The sequence below is a fragment of the Myotis brandtii genome, unplaced genomic scaffold (assembly GCF_000412655.1).
Source record: "Myotis brandtii unplaced genomic scaffold, ASM41265v1 scaffold540, whole genome shotgun sequence".
Classification (NCBI taxonomy): Eukaryota; Metazoa; Chordata; class Mammalia; order Chiroptera; family Vespertilionidae; genus Myotis; species Myotis brandtii.
Genome location: NW_005369990.1, coordinates 644,020 through 671,173, shown reverse-complemented (window position 1 = coordinate 671,173; position 27,154 = coordinate 644,020). Strand labels below are relative to the sequence as shown.

Sequence of the window (27,154 nt, the reverse complement as noted above, 5' to 3'; positions counted from 1 at the left end):
TTCAATCTTCTTGAACTTATAGAGACTTGTTTTGTGTCCTAATATGTGGTCTACCTTTGTGAATGATCCATGTGCACTTGAGAAGAATGTATATTCTGCAGTTTTGGGTGAAATGTTCTATGAATGCCTATTAAATCCATCTGATTCAGGGTGTCCTTTAGAGTCACTGTTTCCTTGTTAATTTTTTGTCTGGAAGATCTATCCAGTGAAGTCAGCAAGGTGTTAAAGTCCCCTACTATGACTGTGTTGTTGTCGATCTCTCCTTTAAAGTCTTCCAGAATTTTTTAAAAATATATTTAGGTGCTCCTATGTTGGGTCCATGTATGTTTACCAAGGTTATATCCTCTTGTTGGATTGATCCCTTTAGTATTATGTAGTGGCCTTTGTTGTCTCTTGTGATGGCCTTCATTTTGAAGTCTATTTTGTCAGATATGAGTATTGCTACTCCAGCTTTTTTTTTTTCTTTTCCATTTGCACAGAAAATCCCTCCGATCTCATCCTGTGTGTGTCTTTTGTTCTGAGGCAGATCTCCTATAATAGACAGTATATAGTTGGGTCATGTTCTTATATCCATTCAGCTACCCTATGTCTTTTGATTGGAGCATTTAGTCCATTAACATTTAAGGTTATTATTGATACGTTCTTATTTATTGCCATTTTAATTCTGTATGCCTAGGTTTCTCTCTCTATTTCTTCTCATTACAGCAGTCCCTTTAGCATTTCTTGTAATACGGGCTTGGTGGTGATGTACTCCTTTAGCCCTTTTTTTTTTTTTTTTTGGTCTGAGAAGCTCTCTATTTGACTGTCTATGTTGAATGATAGCCTTGCTGGGTATAGTAATCTTGGTTTCATATCCTTGCTTTCCATAACCTTGAGCACTTCATGCCATTACCTTCTGGCCTGTAGAGTTTCTGATGAATAATCAGGTGTCAGCCTTATGGGAGCTCCTTTGTAGGTAACAGTTTGCTTTTCTCTTTCTGCCTTTAAGATTCTCTCTTTGTCTTTAATTTTTGGCATTTTAATTATAATGTGTCTGGGTGTTGGTCTGTTTGGGTTCTTCTTACTTGGGGTTCTCTGTACCTCCTGAACTTGTGTGAGTTTTTCCTTTACCAGGTTAGGAAAGTTTTCTGTCATTATTTCTTCAAACACTTTCTCTATCCCTTTCTCCCTTTCTGCCTCTTCTGCTATTTGAATATTATGTTTCATGTTGTTCCATAGCTCTCTTAAGCTGTCTTCCTGATTTTTAATTGTTTTTTTTTCTTTTTGGTTCTCTGAATGAGTGATTTTTTTCCACCCTGATTTGATCCTCAGCTTCCCCTAATCTGCTGTGTATTCCTTCCAATGTGTTCTTTATTTGTGCTATGTCATTCTTTATTTTTGTTTCCTTTTCTTTTCTTTTTTTTTCTTTCAGGAAAAACTCTTTATTTTCAGATGTACTAGTACAGTGACTCAGGGGAATCTGTTTCCAAATCGTGAGTCTATTTTTTTTTCATAGTTACTATATCTTTTCTCATGCTGTTGATCATCTTTACCATCATTATTCTGAACTCTATATTAGGTAAATTTCTTATCTCCATTTCATTTATCTCTTCTTCTGAAGAATTTTCTTGTTCTTTCATTGGGGGTTGTTTCTTTGTCTTCTCATTTTGGCTGCCTGTTTGGGCTTGTGACTATGTATTAGGTTGATCTGCTATGCCTCTCAATCTTTAGTGCAGGACAATGTCAAATGCTGTTTTTGTCTAATTAGATCAGGCAAAGACTCAAAGCCTCCAGAGAATGCCTCTGCCTAACAGACTGATAGGATTTTGTCTTGAATTGCCCACAGGCAATCGTCCACAGGTGTGGCAAGAGTTTGTTTGTTTTTTAACAGTGTGGGGTAATTTCTTCTGCCTGGAGGCTAATAGTTATTCTCAGTCTTTTATTGGGCCTCAGAAACTCTGCACCTTGGGTTAAGGTGTTTTCCAATAGGGTGGATCAACTGTCTTCCCCCAGGCAAGCCACCTATATAGTTGGTTATTCAGGAAGTTTTCTTGTATTTAAGTTGTAATTCCAGTTTGGTCCTGGGAGCATGTCCATGCAGCATCCACTGACTCTGTCGCCATTTTTAATCCTACCACCCAACTTTTTAAATGATAACAATACTGATCACATTATGGTAATGGAAAAATTATTACATTTTACACCATTAGTGGCATAAAATTAGCATCACTCTAACAAAGCAATATGAAACACATCACTAGCCTTAAAAAATATACATACTTTTTGTCTAGAAGTTCTTCTGAAGGATATTATTTATTAGAAGAAAAAATTTAGATAAAATAGTATTTATTTTAGCATTGTCTGTGCTGATGAGAAATTCAAAATGACCTACATGTCCAATATTTTAAAAATTGTTAAGTAAGTAATGGTATACCAACTCAATGGGTAATTATAGAACCAGTTAAATTGAAATTTTGAATATTGCTTAGCAAAAAATTTTTTCAAGAGACAAGGTTAGCATTATTTATTTATTTATTTATAGTCCTCACTTGAAGATATGTGTTTTTTTAAAATTGATTTTTAGAGAGAGATCAATATAAAAGAGAAACATCGATTGGTTGCCTCCTGTATGCCCTAGCCAGGAATGAACCTGCAACCTAGGTATGTGCCCTGACCAGGAATCAAGCCCATAACCTTTTGGTGTATGGGACAATGCTTCAACCAACTGAGCCACCCGGCCAGGGTTGTGTCTTTTAAGTGCCATATAAGTCTTTCTATAATGGATTAGTAATATTTTTATATTGTGTTATACAGCAAATACACACCTTTTTAGTAGTTATCTTAATATTATTAAAGCCTTGAGTTTATTATTTAAATATCCTTACAGATAATTTTTCAGAATCATTCTTTGTAAAGTAACTTCAAAATCTCATTAATATTTTTTGAAGTCATTAGGAGTAGAATAGACATATGTGCTACATTATAGCTAAGCAAGTCTACTAATGATAAAGTGAAAAGCATTTTTGCACAGATCTATGGTAATGACACAATTTCTTATACCTTGAATAGAGAATACTTTACTTTCTACATAAGGAGCCATCTTCAAGTTGTGTATAATTCTAGTTATGAGATCCCATATATACATATTCATTTGGATTAGGAAAAGGGATTTGGCTAAACCAAGAGATGGTAGAGCCAATTTTATAGAATGTTCTTTCTGAAAACTGATATTTATCAGTATTTTGCTATAGCTCTGAAACTAAGTGAATTTTCTTTTAGTATGTAGACTTGAAATAATTATTTTCATTTTCACATACTTTATCTTTTAAATACAAAGTCCTTTCACTTTTTCTTTCAACAGATCAGTTTTAGCAGTCCTTTTTTTGACATTTTAAAAAAATATATATTTTATTGATTTTTTTACAGAGAGGAAGGGAGAGGGATAGAGAGTCAGAAACATCAATGAGAGAGAAACATCGATCAGCTGCCTCCTGTACAGCCCCCAACTGGGGATGTGCCTGCAACCAAGGTACATGCCCTTGACCGGAATCGAACCAGCGACTCTTCAGTCCGCAGGCCGACGCTCTATCCACTGAGCCAAACCGGTTAGGGCAGTCCTTACTTCTTAATTCCTACTATAATCATTATTATTGCAGCATGTTTATTTATTACTAGAGGCCTGGTTCATGAAATTTATGCACTTTAGGAGGGGGGCGTCCCTCAGCCCAACCTGTGCCCTCTCATAGTCCAGGAGCCCTCAGGGGATGTCTGACTGCCAGCTTCGCACTGCCGTGGAGGCGGGAGAGGCTCCTGCCACTACCACTGTGCTCGCCAACCGTGAGCCCTGCTTCTGGATGAGCAGTGCTCCCCCTGTGGGAGTGCACTGACCACCAGGGGGAAGCTCCTGCATTGAGCATCTGCCCCATGGTGGTCAGTGTGCATCATACTGACCTGTCGTTCCGCCGTTTGGTTGATTTGCATAGTAGCTTTTTATTATGTAGGACTTTGTTTCAATACTTCTGTCATTCTCATGAACTTTATATTTTTTTACTTCTTCTCTTCATTATGTTTTTTTCCTAACTTGTCATTATCCAAGTTCAGCTGACCCTTCAAGATACAGTTCATGGGTTGCTCTCTCAGTTTATATTGATGAACTCCTTCCCTCCACCTCTCCCCTACTGCATACACACACACACACACACACACACACACACACACACACACATCAGACATTGAGCGCCTACAATGTGTCAGGCACTATTTTAGGAACTGCAATTATAATATTATTTTGCATATATAATTCTTTTTTTGTTCTAACCATATACTACTATCAATTATAATTGAATTGTGTCATGTCTGTTTTTTACCTCTTAATGACAGTTGCAAATTCCTGGAAGTCAATGTTCTATTTACAGTTCTTTTATATCCTCCTCAGATTTCTCCTCCTTGTTATGCATGCTGGCAACATTTAGTAAACATAGTTTGAAAAAAAATTTTTTTTCTTTATTTCAGGAGTGGCAATGTGTACAATCAAAAGGTTGCTTTTTCTTAGAAGAAAATGGTGAAATCATTAGTCATCAATACAGGATGCAAATAGCTCAGAGGTCCATGGTTTATTTAACAATTAAACCATTAAATCTGAGCCAAGTTGAAGGCAAGTTTAAAATTTTTACATATTTTAACCCTCTTTGAAAATACTTATGTAAGTATGTGATAGTTTTATTTAGTGAAGAATATAATCTGCCTAAGAAACATGTGGTTACATACATTTAAAGAGTTAGTTTATACATTGTTACCATATTTTGCAAAGCAAGTAAGTTGCTTTTTGTATATGTCTAAAGCATGTTTTATTTTAATTCATTTAAAAATCTTAAGACATAGAATTAACTTTTCATTTGCTAATTAATCCTTAGCTTTGTCACTTATCAAATTTTAGAATTAATGTTAAGAGAAATTCTATAGAAATGTAACTTAAGACAATATGAACTGCAAGTATTTTTTAAGAATTCCAAAGCCATAGGTCATATGATTTAGACAATTCTTATTAATAATTATGGCATTCATACTAATATTCTTTTTTTGTAGAAAAATGCTAGGTAAAAATTAGTAATTTCCAAGTGTCTAACATAGTTATTATGTCATTTAATAATTCCCTAGAAACCCTTATAATGTTGATTGTTTTAAATATCAATGTTTTCTTTTATTATGTTTACATATAAACATTTTCTAACTAGAGGGTTCTTCCCCATTCCCATTCTTTTTTCCTCCTAATGTAGATTCACTGTATATCTTGTAGGATACTTACAACATTTGGTAGTTGATGCTTTTAAATAGTAATTACTATAGTCATTTTTTAAATAAAGGTTTCAAGATAGGCCTGCAAATTCAATGTAGTTGTTAATTCTCCATATTCTTACAAAAAAGATTTCCTTATTCATTTATTTCTCAAATATTTATTGAGGATCCATATACTTAGTAGCATTTTAGGTGCTTAGAATACATCAGAATACAAAAAAGACAAAAATGCCTGCCCTTATGAACTTACATTCTAGTGGGGGAAATAATAAATAATAAAAATACTAAATAGTAAATGACATGTATGTTAGAAGGTGATAAGTGCTATGAGAAAAACATAGGGGAAAGGGTGCATTGTGAATGCTGAGGGAATATGGGTTGCCACTGAAATGGAGTGGTTAGTGTATGCTTCATTAAGAAGCTGATATTTGAGCAAAGACTATGAAAGAAGTATATCAATTGTCAACTGCTACATAACAAACTATCCCAAAACTCAGTAGCTTAAAATAATTAAACATTTGTTTGCTCATGAGTTTGTCTCCTGGATAGTTCTTTTGGTCTGAGTTAGGCTTGGCTTTTCTCTGTAGGGCTCATGCATGCACCTGTTGTCTGCTGCTGGCTAGCTGCTGTCTGGCGTTACTGATCTTGGCTGGGCTCTCTACTCTGTATGGGGTCTATGGGCTCTCAGTTGGGACAGTTTGACTCTGCCTCATTTAATCTTTTTCTTTTTTTTTCTTTTAAGATTTTTTTTTTTTTAGAGAGAGGCAGGGCGAGGGGGAGAAAGAAACATTGATGCAAAAGCAAAACAGATTGGCCACCTCCCAAACTCTCCTTACCCGCAACCTGGGGATATGCCCTGACTGGGAATTGAGCCAGCAACCTTTTGGTACAGGGAACAAAGCCCAACCAACTGAGCCACACCGGCCAGGGCCTCATATATTCTCTTATCATCTAGTTAACTAGTCTGGACTTGTTCTCATGGTGTAACGGGGATCTTTGAGAGAAAGCAGAAGCACCATAGGGCCTCCCGATGCCTGGGCTCAGAAATGGCATGTTTCTTCTTGCTGCTCACAGCAAATCATAAGACAAGTCCAGATTTATAAAGTGAAGAAATAGACTTGATCTCTTAATGAAGGAGCTGCAAAGTCACATTGCAAAGGGCTGTAGATACAGATAGGAAAAGCCATTTTTGCTGTCTTCCACAGAAGACAAGGGGGTATGCTTTGTGGGTGTAAGGGTGTTGGGAAGGATGAGTGAAGAGTGGAGGAGGTGAGAGTGTGCATAGTTTAGAAGAAGAGCAAGGGGCTAGAGCAGGGGTGGGCAAACTTTTTGACTCGAGGGCCACAGTGGGTTCTTAAACTGGACCGGAGGGCCGGAACAAAAGCATGGATGGAGTGTTTGTGTGAACTAATATAAATTCAAAGTAAACATCATTACATAAAAGGGTACGGTCTTTTTTTTTTTTTAGTTTTATTCATTTCAAACGGGCCGTAGTTTGCCCACGGCTGGGCTAGAGTGTTTAGAATTAGGTAAGGAGACTATGAGGAACAAGGACAAAATCAGATAGAGGGTTTTTACCATAATGAGGATGTGGCCTTTAATCTGAGGGAAATGAAGAACCTTTAGGAGGATTTTCCCATGGCTGCCATCAAGATTTTCTTTTTCTTTTATTTTCAACAGTTTGAATATGTGCTTGGTATTTTTGCTTTTCTTGTTGATACTGCTTGATTTGGGTTTTTTTCTTTGTTTGTTTGCTTGTCTGTTTGTTTGTTTTGTATTTATCCTGCTTAGGGCTCTATGAGTATCTTGGATTTATGGCTTGTTGTCTTGTATAATTTTTAGAAAATTTTCCACTTTTATTTCTTCAAACTAGAGGACCGGTGCATGAAATCAGTCTATAGGTGTGTGTGTCCCTCAGCCCAGCCTGCGCCCTCTCCAATCTGGGACCCCTCGAGGCAGTCGGACATTCCTCTCACAATCCAGGACTGCTGGCTCCCAACAGCTCGCCTGCCTGCCTGCCTGCCTAATTGCCCCTAACCACTCCCCTGCCAGCCTGATCGATGCCTAACTTCCCCCCTGCCAGCCTGATTGCCCCTAACTGTCCTCCCCTGCTGGCCTGGTCACCCCTAACTGCCCTCCCATGCAGGCCTGGTTGCCCCTAACTGCCTTCCCCTGCAAGCCTGATTCCCCCCCCCCCACTGCCCTCCCCTGCAGGCCTTGTCCCTCCCAACTGCCCTCCCCTGCGGGCCTGGTCGCCCCTAACTATCCTTCCCTGCAGGCCTGGTACCCCCCAACTGCCCTCCCCTGCAGGCCTGGTCCCCGCAACTGCCCTCTTCTGCCAGCCTGGTCACCCACAACTGCCCTCCTCTGCTGGCCTAATCGCCCACAACTTCCCTCCTTGCCGGCCATCTTGTGGCAGCCATCCTGTGTCCATATGTGGGCGACCATCTTGTGTGTTGGAGTGAAGGTCAATTTGCATATTACCTCTTTATTATATAGAATATTGCCCTGTCCTCTGTCTTTATCCACTTGTATGGATAAAGATGTATGCCTGACATCTCGTCCTCCTGTTTTTTTTTTATCACAAATAAGCCAGTGCTTGCATGTCCTCTCTCCTTTGAAAGGTCTGTCTTTCCTTGGATTTGAGGCTATTTGGTAGCCCTGTGACCTCAGTTCTGAATGGGTTCAAGAAAATTTATGATTTTGTAGTTCATTCACTTTTCCTTATTGTTTGGGTGGGAGCAACATTTTTCCAACTCCTAACTCCATGAGAAGATTATGAGTAGAGGCAGGACATAATATGACTTGTATTTTATCAAGATAGTCAGATTGTCATATTGAAAAGAGACTGAAGGGTGCCCAGGAGAAAGCAAGGAGACCAGCTAGGGTGCTATTGCAGAATTCTAGGAGGTAAGTGATTATGCTTTGAACTGGAATGTACAAAGGATCAGAAGTAAAAATTCTGGAGATATTTTGAAGGTTGAACCATAGGGTTTCCTGGGTATTGGTTGTGATATATGAGAAAAGAAAAAGTTAAAGATGACTCCAAGATTTCTGGCTTGAGCAACTGAAAGGAATGAATTACTATTAACGGAGATTGAGAAGAGTATAGATGGACAGTTTTTTAAAAGGGGTTGAGGAAGGTCAGTTTTAGATATAGAAATCCAAGTGGAAATGTTAAATAGTTGTTTATATGGGTCTAATGTTGAGAGGTAAGGTTCTAGCTGGAAATACAAATTTTGGAGTTGTTAACACATAGATGGTGTCTGACATCTCTTCCTCCAACTATGTTTTCCCGCAGGTAACCAGTACTTGCATCCCTTCTCTCCCTAAAGGGTTTTGTTTTTCTTTGGATTTCAGGCTTCTTGGTTGCCTTGCAACCTCAGCTCTTTGATAAATTCAAGAAAAATTATGATTTTTAGAAATTGTGTATGTAGAGAATGTTTGTAACAAGCTCACTGTATATAAGTATGTGCCTTATTGCAAATGCAATTATGTTTTCATATAAAAGTAGAATGTGTATTTCTAAAAAAGAATCCAGTGGGAAAAGAAACCACTAACTTCTTCTTTAAATGGGAAGTGTAAGTAGTGATTGCTTATTTTAAGATTTTGGGTTTTTTATTTGTAGGAAAACCATCACCTTGGTTATCAGTTGATACTGCCTTGTATATTCTTAAGGAAAGTGAGAATCAAGCAAACCTACAGCTCATGTGTTTTACTGAACTACGAAATAGAGAAGTATACATATTTATTTTCTAATATTTAATTTTAAAATATAGTATGAATTCAAGTTTGGGGACAATAGTAGTTTTTCTATATTTTATTTTTTTAACTTTTGTATATTTTCTTCCAATTAAGGCATATACAGTACTTAAACACTATATAGAATATTACATGTTTTATTGTGAAGGATTATTTTTTGTTCGCTGAGATTTAAGAATTGAGGCTTGATTGGTAGTCTTAGCTTCATAACTTAACAGTTGTATGACATTGTACTTCACTTTCCTCTTCTCTAAATACCTGATTCCACACATGAGAACATTTTTTGTTAGACTCAGAAAAAGGGTTGATACCAGTGGACAGTTTCCCCCTAAATGCAAGTAATTCAAGACTTGGGAAAGACTTGCTTTAGATGTTTATTTTACTTACATGCTACTGCAAAAAAGAAAAATGTCAAGATTACTATCCTCAGGCTTGACTCATATTATAGGGTTCAAAAATAGATTGATCTGAAGAAATGCTTTTAAATGATTTTATATGTTGCTCATAGGGTTGCTCTGATCTTTTCTAATTATATATTTACTCAGAAGCCAAAAATGTGAGGCAGATACATAAATGTGGCTATTTATTTTATGAGGACTACAAAATACATCTGCTACACAACAACAGGAATAATACTATTCAAGGGCTTACTACAATATCATATTTAATCTTTATATAGGTCCAACGACAGACAAACATTTCCCTGATGGAATGTTATATAAAAGTCTTTATTGTAGGCTTCCTTACAGACAAGAATAGTTATAGGCAAGAAACAAATAAAATGACAGAAGTTAATGTTTGACTAAACTCCTCTTCAGAACTGACTACAAAGTTAAGTTCAAGATAAAGCATTGTCTAAAACAATAGCTTTTCCCATTTTTGCTTTGGATAAAATTACTTTCTTATGAGATTGCATGTGTAAAAATGTTAGTACATAGCAAGCCTATAATAAAGTTTGAATGAGTTTCTATTTACCCCTTTACTATATGGGCTTCTGGTTATCTGTAATATGTCATATTTACAAAGGACTTTTCACTTTTAGTTTTAGTTTCACAAATTTTCTTTAAAAAGAATTTTGTGCCCATGAAAGACTTTCCATTTGCCATCCACAGTGGCAATTCAGGGTTATATGTGGAGTTTCATGGGATAACATATATTAGGAAGCGGCAAGAACTGTTTTTCACTCCTGGGTATCAGTCTAAATCTGGCCAGTCTAAAAGATTATGGCTTCCAAAGGATGGCTTTGGTCAATCTTTAGTCTTCAAAATGACTCTCGGTTTTATTAGGTTGCTTCTAGCATTAAAATAGGACATGGTCACTTTTTAAAAAAATATGTTTTATTGATTTTTTTACAGAGAGGAAGGGAGAGGGATAGAGAGTCAGAAACATCAATGAGAAAGAAACATTGATCAGCTGCCTCCTGCACACCTCCTACTGGGGATGTGCCCACAACCAAGGCACATGCCCTTGCCCGGAATCGAACCTGGGATCTTTCAGTCTGCAGGCTGACGCTCTATCCACTGAGTCAAACTGGTTAGGGTGGACATGGTCACTTTAAGATGACTATGGTTCCCCTGATAGGTGAGGGCAGAAATAGGGCTGATCCTAGAATACAGATGAGCAATTTTATTTGGGATATACGTACACAGGATGACCTAAAATATACCTGGGTTTTGAAAGGTTTTGAACATATTCTGTACTGAAGGGCAAATAGCTGACAGAACATCTTAGAATTAATATGTTTGACAGAGACAACCCCTAGGTTTTATAGGAAGCCATTGGGCTTCAAAAAGTACCTAGAAGGTCCATAGAGAGATACCGTTTTGCTTTATTTTATAGAACAAGAGAATAAAATATTTCCCTATACAAATATCCTGGCACTTATTATAAATATCATGTGATGGAAAATAATTTTATATAAGGTAGATTTACATGGGATTCTGCCATCTTGTTTTATAGTCCATATTGCATAATAGAAAAATTCCAGTGTGTTTGCCTGTAGAATTGGATTCTTATGAATATGGCTAATTTATATAAATAGTTAACTCTTTTAAATATATTTAATTTTTATTTTGTGTCATTGAAATCTGAGTTACAAATTATATATTTATATTTGAATCATATTAGGGAACTGTACCCTGGAAAAATTATTCTAAGATCTCTGTCTTTGCTTTCTGTTGAAGATATTTGCTTCACAATCATTTTTAACATGATTGGAAAAGATTTAGAAATTATATAATTTTTTACCTATTATAGTTTTAAGCATTAAAAAAGATAGAACTACATAGAATTATATCTAATAGTCTTATACTAGAGTTACCATTGAAAACAGATGTTGAAGCCTGTAAAAGATTGATAAAACTAAAATAGAATTGGTGAATATTGATTTTAAAATTTATTTCTAATGCTTCCTTTTCAGAAAGAAGATGAAAAGTCATTAAGATTTATGGTGGTTTTAAAAATTATTCTTCTTTTCAAAACAGGTTTTTGGATGGACTGGTGAACTAGGACCTGGAATTTACTGGTTAATTCCTTCCACAACTGGCTGTAGGCTGAAGAAAGAAATAAAACCAATAACAGAAGAAGCCCAGCTGGTGTGTAGGGATGAAACAGGGGAATTGTTTCTTACAAATGAATTTAGGTAAGTCTTGTTTCTGAAGGTTAGAACTTAACATTTAGACTGGACACATATATATTAATAGCCTGTCTTCCGCCCTTTCCTTTGGGCAGCTGCCACTCCCACCCCATGATTCTAATTCAATAATTCAACTCTTTCACTAGGCTTCTGGAAGTGACCTTGCATTCACAGGTCTGGGATTGCCATTCATTTCTGGGTTCCATACATTTAGCAAGTCAGCTTTAGTCATACATCTCAATTTCTCCTCCAGTAGGCACAGCCTTAAAACTAGATCCTGCTAGTTGCACTGTTGACTTAGATAACTGTCAAACATGACATCCAAGCACTTAGGTGGTTTTCCCATGCCCTAGATACACAACATCATCTGGTAGAAAGGAAGAAGAAAGATTGGAGAAAGGAGAAAAGAAGGGAACTGCTATTAATTGAGGTCCTACTATGTGTTACTCCATTCCTAGTAGGACGTGTGCAGGAGGCAGCCAATCAATTATTCTCTCATCATTGTGTTAAGATACAATGATTGCTTTAGAAGCTTCTTTATCTCATACAATACTAGACTGAGTAAAAATATACATTTGGATACATTAGCTTTATAGTTCACAAAAACTGTTCAATAACTTGATATTACTTCTTTTTGAAAGTTATCTTTATAGAAAGCTTCAGTCAAGTTGCCTTGGAGACAAGAAATAATTTGCTATTTTTATAATTTTAGGTCAACTTTATCAGATATATTTGAAATAATTGACTTAGATGGAAATGGTCTTCTTAGTCTTGAAGAATATAATTTTTTTGAATTGAGAACAAGTGGTGAGAAATGTGATGAAGATGCTTGGGCTGTCTGCAGAGGTAAGCACTTTTCTTTTAAAAAAAAAACTATGTTTTTATTGATTTTTTAGAGAGAGAAGAAGGGAGAGGGACAGATAGAAACATCGATGAGAGAAAGACATCAATCAGCTGCCTCCTGCAAACCGTGCATGTGCCCTGACCGGAATCGAATTGGTGACCTGTTAGTTCATGGGTTGATGTTCAACCACTGAGCCACACCGGCTGAGTAGCACTTTTCTTTTTCTTAATGGATTATGTAAAGAAATATATAGGTTCCCTCTCATTCTTAAGAAGTAAAATGTCAGACTTCTCCATGGAATATTATTATAGCAATTGTTTGTAGATCATAAAAACGTAAACATTTATTTTACTTAAACTGATAGTTGGTATAGTACTCAAAGAAAATATGAATGATAATACTTAATTGTAATTTTGTTTTCAACCTGTGCTCTTTGGCACTTAGAATGTAAAAAACTTAGTCCTAGCCCTAGCTGGTTTGGCTCAGTGGATGGAGTGTCGGCCTGAGGACTGAAGGGTCCTGGGTTCGGCTCCATTCCTAGTAGGACGTGTGCAGGAGGCAGCCAATCAATTATTCTCTCATCATTGATGTTTCTATCTCTCTCTCCTTCTCCCTTCCTCTCTGAAATCAATAAAAATACATTAAAAATATTTAAACAAAAAACACTTTGCCCTAGCTCTTGATATCAATGGGACTGCAGTGGTCAAGAACCCCAAACTGTGCCCAGGAGAGGGCAGCAAAGATCTAATAAACTAGAGTTTTACTAAAAATTAAGTTTCCAGGAAGTTGTTTATACCTATTAAGAATTCTTTGGGTTTTTTGTATTTAAGTTAAATTATAAAATTGCATCCATGGAAGTATGGAAACCAAAAATACCAAAGAAATATATTGAGAATGAGGCAAAAGCAATTGTCACTTAGGAGGAGTGTGGGATTTGGGTGGGGCTTTATATTTAAGACAAGGACTGAAAGGTCAAGGGGGAAAACCAAAAAGCCATAGCCAGAACAAGAAGTTTGAGGAGGAACAAATACCAGATTAATTCACATATATCTATCACTGGGGCAGTACTCTGTCCTACTCTTCTGGTTCTTAAAATGATCTAAGCTTGTCAGTCAGTGAGCCAAATGGAAGTCTGAAAAATATTTATCTAAACAGCAAGTAAGGTAGACATATTAATATAAAGGTTTTTAAAAATATATCTCTTTAGCTGAGTTTATATAGTATAATCAATAAGAAATGTATATTGATTTATAATATTAAATTTTGATTAACAAGATTGATAATATACTTAAGTGTATTATTTTTAGAATGATGCTATTATCTTGTAACTTTAATGATATAATCTTTTAATTCTTTATTGTTTACACTAGAGAAGTGATGGCGAACCTATGACACGTGTGTCAGAGGTGACACGCGAACTCATTTTTTTGGTTGATTTTTCTTTGTTAAATGGCATTTAAATATATAAAATAAATATCAAAAATATAAGTCTTTGTTTTACTATGGTTGCAAATATCAAAAAATTTCTATATGTGACATGGCTCCAGAGTTAAGTTAGGGTTTTTCAAAATGCTGACACGCCGAGCTCAAAAGGTTCTCCATCACTGCCCTAGAGCATAGTTCATAAGAGTGATTCATAATTAGGATTTTCTTACTATAAAATTGTTGATAAATATAATTTGTTTAATAATTTAATTAAATTGGTAGAGTTGATAGTTAACCTTTTTTGAGAACTTATCATGTACTAGGTGGAAGCACTTCTACATATCAACTCTCTGAGATATGTGCTATTATTCTCATTTTACAAATAAGGAATCAGAATAAAAGAGGATAAGTCACTTGAGCATGGTTAGACAGCAAAAAATTTCACAGCTGAATTTCAAACCTAGGCAGTCAGACTCCAGAACCTTAAGCACCATGCTATAAAAAATACCCAAGAATGGTTGACTTAAAAAGTGATTTGGGGGGAATGTCTCTTTTACCAACATTAATAATACTACAAAGAAACAGGCTTTTTAAGTTCTGAAATGTTTATATTTTTAATCACATATAATATTAATTTTATCATTTTCCTTGATAATAAGAAAACATTATTTATCTATAAGATCATTTTAATAAACTCTTGTTAGACTTAAATGTGCCTTTATTTTATTTTTAGAGAAGTTTTAGGTTTATAGTAAAGATTAAATAGATAATCCCATGTATCTTTTCTCCCCTCCCCCCCCACCAGTTCTCCCTATTATAAACATGTTGTATTAATTAGTATGGTACATTTGTTAAAATTGATACTGACACGTCATTATTAACTAAAATCCATAGTTTGTATTAGGATTATATTATGTTGTACAATTCTTTGGATTTTGACAAATATATAATTTCATGTATCTGGCATTACAGAATCATAAAGAATCATTTCATTGCCCTAAAAATCCTCTATGCTGTACCTATTTATCTACCTATTCCTCCCTCCAAACTTTTGGCAACCACTGATTTTTTTACTGTCTCTATAGTTTTGCCTCTTCCAGAGTATTGTCTTGTTAGAATATCATACAATACATAGCCTTTTCAGACTGTCCTCTTTCACTTCGCAATATGCATTTAGTTTCCTTTATCAAGGCTTGATAGTTCATTTCTTTTTACCGCTGAATTATATTTTGTTGTTTGAAAGTACCACAGTTTGTTTATTCACTTATTAAAGGACATCTTGATTACTTCCAGTTTTGGGCAATAATGAATATAGCTGTTATAAATAATCAATGCACAGATTTTTGTGTGTACATAATTTTCAACTCATTTCAATCGTTTCAGTTAATGAATGGTATAGCAATGAAATGGTATTGCTGTATGGCATAGTAAATCTGTGTTTAACTTTGAAAGAACTGTCAAATTATCTTCCAAAGTGACTGTACCATTTGCATTCCCACCAGCAATGAATCCTGTTGCACCATACAACATTTGGTATTGTCAGTTTTTTGGATTTAGCCATTCTAATATGTATGTAGTGGTATTTCATTGTTGTTTTATTTTGCAGTTCCTTAATGAAATATAACATCGAGTATCTTTTCATATGTTTCTTTGTCATCTGCATATTTTCTTTGGTGAGGTGTCCAGATTTTTTGTCCATTTTTTAATTAAGATATTTGTTTCCTTATTGTTGAGTTCTTGGTATATGTTGGATACAAGTCTTTATCGGATATATGTTTTACAAGTATATTCTCCCAATCTGTGGCTTGTATTTTCATTCTCTTAATAGTGTCCTTCACAGGGCAGAAGATTTTAATTTTAGTGAAGTTCCACTTATCAATTTTTTTTCATGGATCATACATTTGGTGTTATAGCTAAAAACTCATAGATATACACAAGTTCACTCAGATTTTCTCCTGTTATCTTTAAGTTTTATAGACTTGTGTTTTGAGACTATGACCCTTTTGGGTCTATGGTCCATTTTAATTCATTTTTGTGAAAGATGTAAGATCCTTGTCTAGAATTATATATTTTTCCATATTGATGTCCAGTTGGTTCAGCACCACTTTTTGAGAAGACTATCCTTTCCCCATTGAACTGACTTTGCTCCTTTGTCAAACATTGCATATATATGTATGGTTCTATTTCTGAGATCTGAAGTCCACTGATCATTGTGTTTAATTTTTTGCCATTATCACACTATCTTGATTATTGTAGCTTTAAAGTAAGTCTTGAAGTTGGGGATGTTAATACATTTTTAAAAATTTAATGGAGGATTGATAAATTTTAAGTTTTAAAAGTAGATTAGTTATTAATAGTCTTTATAGTACAGTATCTGGATACATTTTTGAAAGTAATAATTTCTTTGGATTATAATCAAATATTAATATTTTTCATTTTGCTTTACTGCATAAGTAGCTCCAACCTCCATTTTAGTGGCTACCGTTTCTATGATCAAATTTTATCTTCATTTATTTTTTTTCTTGTAAAAGTTATGAGTCATTTTCCAAACTCTAAATATTTTAAACTATTATTCAGTCATCCACTTTTAAACAGTCATGTCTCTGATGCTTTTCTTACTATAATGCATACAAAAGGGATATCTCAAATAAGAGTACCCATTTGCCTTGGGTATATTACAGATAAGAGTTGGAAAATGGAATCTTTCTTGTTGCTAGGGCAGTTAACAGAATATAATCCATTATGAGTAGCTGTTTGTTATCTATATTGTAGATAAATTCAGGAATTACACACATTTAGATACTTCTAGGTGGATTTAGTTTTGCTTACAAATAATATTTAAATGGACATAGTTATATTTGTCTGAGACATTCATGAACTCCAAAGTGTTTCCTATTATCTAACAGTTTTTTAAGGGGACAATCCGAGTAATTAGAGTAATTAGGCATATAGCAGTCTCCTTAAGTCTGGCATATCCTCATCTCCCTTTTTGAAACACCAGTAGTTTGGGAGTTATTACATCAAATCCATCCAAGTTCTGCTGGTTTTAAGTGGCAAATATATATGAAGCATTTTAATTTTTTTGAAATATATAATAGTATCTGCTCTACATAAGCAGGCAGGTTAGAATTTACCCAATATTACAATTTCCTTTAATTTTGGAATATATTTGCATTATTTATAACTTCAGAGTTTGTTTAAAAACTAAAGCATGCATTGTGATGGTTATGCTGAGTTGTGGGAAATTAGACTCAATCATGTTTTTTTTTTTAAACAGTTGTCCCCTCCCTTCCTTCCTTCCTTCCTTCCTTCTTTTCTTTCGAGAGGAGGGGAGAGAAAGAGAAACATCAATTTGTTGTTCTACTTATTTATGCATTCACTAGTTGATTCTTGTATGTGTCCTGATCAGAGATCGAACCCACAACCTTGGCATATTGGGACAATGCTCACCAACTGAGTTACCCGGCCAGGGCTCAAGCATGTTTTGAGTCATTCCACTTTCAAACATGGCTCACGGATTCATAAGGTCTCCTTTAAAATAAACATTTATGAATACCAAAAGATAGACTTTTTATTAAATGTATGAAATTTATATTATATAAGGAAGAACTCTTGGTTGTTTTGACAGAGAATTTTGATACAAAGAAGAATGAACTAACAAGACAGGGCTTTATGGATCTGAATCTAATGGAAGCTAATGATCGTGAAGGAGATCCTCGTGACCTTTGGGTAACTCTGCTCTCAATGGGCTACAATAAAGCTCTGGAATTAACAGAGGTAAAGCAATCTGAAAATTTTATTGTGTTTTTAATGTACATAATATTTTACCCCATGAACATTTCCCCGATACATGACTTTTAAATTGGGCACTGAAATTCTTGAACTTTAGCATATGAATGAATCCTGGGTGCAACAGCACATTTTGCTAGTTTATGAAAATTCCTATTTTGAGCTGAAATTTAGTTACTACAAACATTCAGGAACAAAGGAGTTTGAACATATGATTGTAATAAAAAAATTATATTTCTTAATTGGTAATGGCTATTTGAGTTGCTAAAGTCTCATTTCTATGGGGAAACTCTTTGTCCCAACAGAATAAAGGCTCAGAATAAGGGGAATGTGTCTGTATGAAAACTGGAATCCTGATTTTTTGACAAAGGATGTTTCTTGTGGCAGTGCTTCACTTATTTAAAGCACTGTGTATGTGATAGCTATCATTATTATTTATTAACATGATAGGTACAGAAGTTGAATAAGACTTGTAATAATCCAAAGGAATAATAAAAATTAGGCCCTACTTCTTTTTTTATTAATATTTTTTTTATTGATTTCAGAGAGAAAGAGATAGAAACATCAATGATGAGAGAGAATCGCCTCCTGCACACCCCCTACTGGGGATTGAGCCCACAATCGGGGCATGTGCCGTTGGCCAGAATCAAACTTGAGGCCCTTCAGTTTGCAGGTGGATGCTCTATCCACTGAGTCAAACCAGCTAGGGCTAAGTCTTACTTCTTAAGTTCTATATTTTTGTGTTAGGTTTGAAATAAAAAATTTAAGAGTTTCAGGCCACAAATTAGATTACTAGTTTTGTTTATATTCTTAAAATTAAAAATAGTTTATGTTCTTTCTATATATAAATCATCTTAGGGCAACATTAGCACCAACAAATTTTGAATTTTGAGTGTATTGAGACTTTGGTTTAATTCTTGGTTTTGATACTATTCAAAATTCCTCATAAACCTGTTTTCTGAAAAGTTTTCTATACTTTTTTGTTGTTATTAATAACTAGAGGCCTGATGCATGAAATTTATGCAAGAGTAGGCCTTCCTTCCCCTGGCTGCCAGCTCTGGCACCCAGGACCTGGGCTTCCTTCTGGCCGCCAGCAGGTAACCGGGACCCGGGCTTCCCTTGCAGCTCCAGCTTTGTCCGGGAGGATGTCTGGTCTAATTAGCATATTGTGCTTTTATTATTATAGACTAGAGGCCCGTTGCACGAAGAGATTCGTGCAATAGGCCTTCCTTCCCCTGGCTGCCGGCACCGGTTTTCCTCCAGCACCCGGGACCCAGGCCTTTGGTCCGGCCACAGCAAGGCTTGGCTTCTCTGCTATGGCCGCAGCGAGGCTTGGCTTCTTCGCTGCAGCTGCAGCAGAGAAGCCAAGCCTCTTCAGTCTTCAGTCTTCAGTCTTTACTCTGGCCGGAGCCTTCAGTCTTTGCTCCGGGCCTGTGTATGCAAATTAACCACCATCTTTGTTGGGTTAATTTGCATAGTCACTCTGATTGGCTGGTGGGCATAGCGGAGTGACACCAATTTGCATGTTTCTCTTTTATTAGTGTAGATAGGAGGTAAATAGTTACAATCACTTTTATATCCTACTTAAATCTAACATTCACTGAACCCCACATTTTAACCATGTTACAAAATCAGAATCTAATCTATGAATAATATTGCATCTGTTGTACATGTTTTCACTTAATAGAGAAATTAGTTAAGAGTAATTTAAAATATTTTATAGCATTTACTGATGTCATTGACCTTTGAAATCATAGGCAAAAAGGATTTTTGAGATAAAACTTTTTAAACTTAAAGTTTATTCATTTATTTACTATATAATATATTCACATCATTGGAAAATCAAAAGGTAAAAATATATATACAGTGGAAATTCAAAGGATGATGATACGGCCACTCAGTGAGTGAAATAAAAAGGCAAAACAGAATTGATTGCTTACTGTAAGGGAGAGCTATGTGGTTAGTTGCGTTCTCTCCACACAGAGCAGAATTCTCATTTTATTATAGGATTTGGGGGAAGCATGGTTACACAGGTGAGACTGTTGATTGTTTGGCACTCGGCAGTGTATTTATTGACATGAATCTGTCCCTGACTGCTTGACTTTCAGAAGTGAGGAGCTGACACCAGTTGGCTTACAAAACTGTGTTCATTGAGATGACTTGTTGCAGATCAGTTGAACAGGTTTAAACCAGTTCTGGTGACTATTCATTACCATGACAACACAATAATTGTGTTTTGTTTTGTTTTCATATATTTGTAGGAACTTTTTTTTTTTATCCCAGCCTCCCCTTTTGATTTTCATCCAGCTAATGCTGTGGAAGAAGTTATCAAAGATTCACCCAACCACTGTTGTTGATTTTTTTTTTAATCATTTCGTCTGTGGGCATCTGAATTAAAGTTTGTGCATTTATCATGTTTCATCCTGCTTTTGTCTTTAAGTCATCTGTTGGTACAATACTATACAGGAGCATTTTAAGACACTGGACAACATTTAAACTCTGACACAAAAAAGTATAATTAGGAGTATTATAAGAAGGGACTGGAGGGCACTCCAGAATCATGACCCTAGATTTTCCAAGTTTGACCAAGATAAGATCCAAGGACTTCCGGAGTCTTCTTTGTATAACATTTTATAGTTAGCTCTTTTTCAAAAGCAAAATATGTTTTTATTGATTTCAGAGCGAGGAAGGGAGAGGGAGAGGGAGAGAGAGATAGAAACATCAATGAGAGAGAAATATCTATCGGCTGCCTTCTGCACACTCCCTATTGGGCAAGTACCCTGACTGGGAATCCAACAGGAGACCTCCTGGTGCATGGTATCACACACAGGCAACCGAGCCACACCCACAAGGCTATAGTTAGCTCTTTTAATGAATTGTAGATGGTTTTACTTGTAGTGTTAATCCAGGTACAACATGTAGTATTAACATTGGTACAGACCTTCCCTGTTTGATCAAGAGAAAATCAATTCTTTTTTATTATCTGTGACTACTTGAGTTAAATAATTTAAGCTGGTTTGTTGTACCCATGGGACTTAGACTATATTAATTATTTTGTCAATCAACATGAAGGAAAAAATTTTTTATGACTACCTGGAGTGGTGTAACTACTATGTATGGGATCACGATATTCCGGAATCTTTTTCCAGAAAAATTTTATTCTTTGGGTGTGTAAGGAAACATAACTCATTGAGGGTGTTGGAGAGTCATACTTTTGGGATGGCCTAGCTAACAGTTGTACACAAAAATTATTCTTGGTTCAGAGTTGGCATTAAATAGTCCGATTTCCACATTACCTGCACAAGAGATGTAATTATCCTTAATGGAACTGTAGGTGTATTGTTTCATGGTGTTACAGTTTGTATTTCTCATAACTCAAACACATTTTCCTTAAAACCTAGATTTAGGCAGGTTATTGTTACTAATAAGGCGAACATGATAGGCCACAGTCAGACATGCACACTATTAAATCTGTAAAGAGTGCAACCTATGTTCCCATGGTCTTGAGCAGAAGCTGCTTACTTAATGATCATGTGCTTGTTCAAGAGTTCTAGGTTAATTCTATGGACTCTGCTTCTAGGGCAGGGGTGGGCAAACTTTTTGACTCGAGGGCCACAATGGGTTCTTAAACTGGACCGGAGGGCCAGAACAAAAGCATGGATGGAGTGTTTGTGTGAACTAATATAAATTCAAAGTAAACATCATTACATAAAAGGGTACGGTCTTTTGTTTTTTTAGTTTTATTCATTTCAAACGGGCCGGATCCGGCCCACGGGTCATAGTTTGCCCACGGCTGTTCTAGAGTCTCTGTAGAGAACCTCCCTTTAGGATATTTAAAGGATGTACCTTTCCAGTTATTTTATGGTCCTTTTTATTTTTCTACAGGTTTGGGAGTGATAAAGACAAAAATGTTTTTGTGTAAGGAGTAAACCCTTACATAATCAAAATTCATGAATTATTATTCTGGTTAAATGTGTCCTTCATCACAGAACCAATAATTTGGAATGTCCTAGGCAGTGATGATGTCTGTGGCTTTTCAATAGGGAAATATTTTGACCCATTCTGAAAATAAATACACTGTTAAGTAGTAGTACATATTCATACAGCATAAAGGGAGAACCTACTATATAAAATCAGTTTGGAAATGCTCAGAGTCTTTTAGAGCATATGCTCAGTTCATGTACCACAGTTTTCCAGGTTATTTATATACTAGAGGCCCGGTGCATGAAATTCATGCATGGGTTGGTTCCCTAGGCCTGGCCGGCCATTAGGGCCGATCGGGGCCTTCCTTCCCCCGACTGCCAACTGCTGGCCAGGGCCTTCCTTCATTCCACGCCACCCCCTGATGGTCAGCGCACGTCATAGCAAGCGGTCGAACTCCTGGTCGGCTGAACTCCTGAGGGGACAATTTGCATATTAGCCTTTTATTATATAGGATAGATAAAGCATGGACTAACCACATCCTTCATTATCCTAGGAAAGTTTCCTTAGTGTTTAATATTATAGCTTATTTATCTTTATTGGAATGAGCCATTTCATGGAGGATTTTATCTAGTGTCCAGGTGGCCATTCTGGGGCCACATGTGTATTAAAATCTGATGGTACTCAGTGTTTCTTTTCAGAATTTCGCAGGCCACGTTTTGTGTATCTATGATTGGAATCCTTGAACTTCTCCATAGATTTGTTTTATATTGTTGTTGTTGTTTTATATAAGGGCTTTAGTCAAAGTAATCTGTTTAGTATTTTCAGCAAAAGAACACCAGTCTATAGAAAAATCATATAAAAGTTTATTGGAGCCAAATTTTGAAAATATGCTCAGGAGCAAAATCTTAACAGATTGAGAAAATGCTCTGGAGAATGGTAGTTTGCAGCTTATTTTATACATTAGGATAAAAGGAAAAGTTATAAGGAGGGTTACATGAAATCCTTTGGTGGTAGATTAAGGGTACAGAAGAAAGCAAAACAGGGAAATCTCTAGGATTGGATAAAAAGCAAAACAGAGAGACACATACATCTTTTACATTGGTGGGAGCAGGATAGTTAATCTTTAACATTTATAGTAGATAGTGATGGAATTTAGGAAACAAGATAACAAGGAGGAGTTTTGTGGTCTCATGCTCTGGTTCCTGTGGTTTTGTCTTTGAGGGGTCTAGAAAAGAAAATTACTCTGACATTTCAAAGGTATGCTATCCTAGATGCATAAGAACAATGAACATATTGTTACAGTTTTTTTCTTGTGATGAAAACTTCTAAGATCTACTCTCTTAGCAACTTTCAAACACACAAAATAGTATTGTTAACTATAGTAATCATGCTGTATATTACATCCCCAAGACATTCATTCTTTAACTGGAGGTTTATACCTTTTGACCACCTTCAACCCATTTTTTCATTCACCCTTCACCCCCCACCTCCAGCAACTATGAATCTGTTCTTTGTGTATCCATGAGGTTTTGTTTTTTTTAAATATTTCACATATAAATGATATCATGCTTTATTTGTATTTCTCAGTCTGACTTATTTCTCTCATATAATGCCCTCACATTCCATCAATGTTATTGCAAATGGAACTATGTGTCATGATGGGTATTTATTAGACTTATTGTGGTGATCATTTTTCAATATACACATATATAAAATCAGTATGTTGTATACCTGAAATTAATATCATGTTAATATAATGTTATATACTTATGTTATATCTTAATATAACATATTATGTTATTAATATAATGTTATATGTTAATAATATCTCAATTTAAAAATGCCCCCTCCAAAAAAAAAGAACAATGGACAGAGCTCACTTAAGGTAATGTAAGGGAGCTATAGGCCTAGAACATGATTACCTGCTATGACCTGCCCAGTCAAGAATTTGTGATCTTGTGTGGCTGGTTACTTTTAGTCACTGAGCTTGTCAGGCCTACTATGTGGCCCCTGAGTTTGTCAGGTTTATTTCATAGCCCCTTTTTCGTTTATAGTATAGTAATATATTAAATGTATTTTTTACAGTATTTCTAAAGTGCTTTTATAGTATTTCTCATATAGTACTTTTAAAGTATTTCCATAATATCTGTAATATAGTATATTAGTAGCTACAGAACTTCTTTTACTTTGAGTCTTCTGGCTTGTTGTATGCTTCCTATATTAACTTGATAGGATAAAGAGAATAGGTGAATAAAAGATTAAGCCCATGAACAGGAAAAAATAATATAGTTATAGGGCAGCTTTATTTTTAAAGTAGATATGATTTTATTTTTAAAATCTTAGAGAACATATCTTCAACAAAGACCTTTTAAGATTTTTATTTTCTGTGAATCTTTAAATATTGACACTCTTTGGTGGAATAAAACAGGTAACCAAGATTTGGAAATGGCAAAATAATACCAGAATATGTTTAGTAATAAAAAAAATAAAGCTTTAAATTTTCACAATCATTTTTGTAATTATTATAAATAATGCTTTTTCAGAATTCTACATTGTGAAATATTTTCACCACCCAATCACATATTAGGTAGTTGCAACAACCCTTGGTAGAATATATCCTATTTAATTCCACTTTTTCAGTGAAGAAACTAAGTGTTATAGAAATTGACTTCCCCAGGTCATGTAGCTAGTAAGTGGCAAAACCATATTACAAACCAGGTCTTCTGCCTTCTAATTCAATGATTTTTAAAATTGTATTGTCTTTCTTTAAAAAAGGTAAGTTTGCCTGGCTAATGTTTCCCAGTGGTTAGAGCATTGGCACACACACCAAAGGGTCACAGGTTTGATTCCAGTCAAGGGCATGTACCCTTTTGGGTTGCAGATTCAATTCCTGGCCCTGGTCCGGGCACATGTGGGAGGCAACTAGTTGTGTGTCTCTCTCACATCGATGTTTCTCTCTCTCCTTCTCCCTCCCTTCCTCCTTCCCTCCTTTCCTTTCATTCTTTCTAAAAATCAATGGAAAAAATATCCTCTGGTGGTGAAGATTAACAACAACAAAAAAAGATAAATTTATTATTGGTGAAGGTCAGAATCATTAAGATATATATTTTTAATTTTAGTAAAAATGTGTGTCAATGCTCAACTAACTTCAGGCTTTTATCTTTTGTCCCCCAAATAAAAAGATGACCATCAGTATGTATAAATTTACTTACTTATTCAATAATTATTTTTTGGATGCCTATATGTGGCATCCAAATAGGCACTGAGAATACAATGATGAATAAAATAGTCAAAATTTCTTTCCTCAAGGAGAATAATTAATTAAATACAAAAAAATCATTTCAAAAGTGGTTTGAAAAAAATAAGCTAGAGGTCAAAGTAAAGAACAGGAGGGGAATGAAGGAGATTGGGAAATAAGAGCAGCTCTCTCTGCAGAGGTAACTCTTAAACTTTAACCTGAAGGAGAAGGAGGAGGTACCCATGTAAAAAGATGTGAAAGAATCTTCCAAGCAGAGAGAACATTACATATAGGGAAGGGGGGGAGCAAAAGTAGGTTTGCAGTTGTTCATATGGAAAATAATACAATCATATCTAATAAAAGGGTAATATGCAAATTAACCATCACTCCATCACAAAGATGGCAGCGCCCATAGCCACAAGATGGCAATCCCCTCGCCCCGCCGGAGTCCCCCAGTCCTGGGGGGGTGGCCGCTGAAAGCGGGCAGCGTGAGCGGCCTGGCGGAATGCTTGCCTTGTCGCTGTGGCGACGAGGCAAGCGTTCTGCCCCAGTGCAGAGAGCTTCTGGGCAGCGGGCGTGGAGCAGCCAAGCCCTGCAGAGAGCAGAGAACCATGGGGAATGGGCCTATGCCATCAGGGCTCCCGGATTGGAGAGAGCTCCCCTGAGGGCTCCCAGATTAGAGAGGGTGCAGGTCGGACTGAGGGATCCCCCCCCCCCCCCCCCCCCCACCCCCGGGCACAAATTTCATGCACCGGGCCACTAGTAATTAATAAATAATAATGCAAGGATAAACTCTTGTTTCATGTGCTCACAACTGTAAACCTACTTTGTCCCACCCTGTATTAAAGTTGTAACATAGGAATGAGCTTCAATTGTTATAGAGCCTGAAAGATCGCAGTAGCTGGAATATAGGGAGGCAGAAGACTGGGTTGGATGGAGAGGCAAAGGCAACTTGTGGGCTGTGGTAAAGACAGAAAGGTAAACATTAGAAAAATCCATTTCCAAAAGCACAAAACATTTTTAGGCCTCAGATTTTAAAGGTGCTTTTACACTAATTTTGAACTGTTGGTTTGTTTTTATACATTTAGTTCTTTTCAGTACTCTTTATCCACCTCTTCAGTTTCATTTTTAAACATAATTCCTTTAGAGCCCTTTGATGAGTTATTTCTATGCCCTTAAAGTTAGAAAAGGGTATTAAATAAGTAATACGACATGAGTTAGCTTTAAAACAAATGGAAGCATGGTACAATGGTTTAAGGAAGTGTTACTGATTTGCTAGAGGTTATAGTTTTCTTTCCTTTTCTGTGAATATTATTCATTAATATGCTAACCCAAAATCAGAATTTTATGTTTTTTATCACTAAATTTATGGTACTAAACTTTTCTTCTAAAAATGTATCAGAAGGACAAGCTAGAAAGTGTAGTGTATCTTCTTAAATCATATGATAAACATATTAATAATAAATTTATTTAAATTCTGTCAGAAGGCTAAAATAAGGTTTGCTTTTTCTTTTATATCAGGCATGCCCATTTGTCATCGATATCTATGCAGACAAATGCAAGCCAAGAATTAAAGCTGTCCATATGGAGCCATGCAGTGGGCAACTTGAGAAGGCCATTTGCAAATCTGTCCTTAACAAAGGCGATGCCAAAGTAATGGATGGTTATGAAAATATTATTGTACATACTCATAAGTGTGACACCTGGATAACTTCTGTTATTGAAAACAAGGTATCAGTTGTGAAATGGTTCTCATGACTGCAATGTTTACTAATATTTTCCATCTTCTTTCTTACTCTATTTTTGCACAGTAATTGAATGTCCTATTACATTAATAATATTTATTACTAGAGGCCTGGTGTATGAAATTCGTGCATGGGTAGGGTCCCTAGGCCTGGCAGAGATCAGGGCCGATCGGGGCCTTCCAGCTGCTGGCCAGGGCCTTCCTTCATTCTGAACCTCCCCATGCTGGTCAGCACACGTCATAGCGAGCAATCAAACTCCTGGTCTCCTGGTCGAACTCCCGCAGGGACAACTTGCATATTAGGCTTCTATATATATAAAAAGCCTGTGGCCATAACGCCGTAACGACCAAAGACTGGTCACCAGGAGATGCATAGAGCACCTCTTGGTCCCGTGGCCCACAGGCTCCGATCACAGCAAGGCAGGTGGTGGGCGGGCCGGGCTGCGCAGCAAAGAGGGCATGGGGGATGGGCACCGGGTGGGCGGAGGTGGGGAGCTCGGCGCAGGTCCCCAAGTGACT

The 27,154-nt window shown here is 36.1% G+C and overlaps 1 protein-coding gene across 7 annotated transcripts in view; it reads left to right on the top strand.

Moving 5' to 3' along the window:
- EFCAB7 (EF-hand calcium binding domain 7) overlaps positions 1-27,154 on the top strand; it is a 56,263-nt gene that overhangs the window by 20,589 nt on the left and 8,520 nt on the right. For 4 of the 7 annotated variants that reach the window (XM_014549265.1, XM_014549260.1, XM_014549261.1 and 1 more), the window contains 6 exons: positions 4,492-4,633; positions 8,903-9,012; positions 11,520-11,677; positions 12,384-12,517; positions 17,569-17,717; positions 26,413-26,622. In XM_014549265.1, coding sequence (XP_014404751.1) covers positions 4,492-4,633; positions 8,903-9,012; positions 11,520-11,677; positions 12,384-12,517; positions 17,569-17,717; positions 26,413-26,622 — 903 coding nt within the window. The remainder of the gene's footprint in view (positions 1-4,491; positions 4,634-8,902; positions 9,013-11,519; positions 11,678-12,383; positions 12,518-17,568; positions 17,718-26,412; positions 26,623-27,154) is intronic. The other 3 variants (XM_014549262.1, XM_014549263.1, XM_014549264.1) reach the window with 3 other exon arrangements.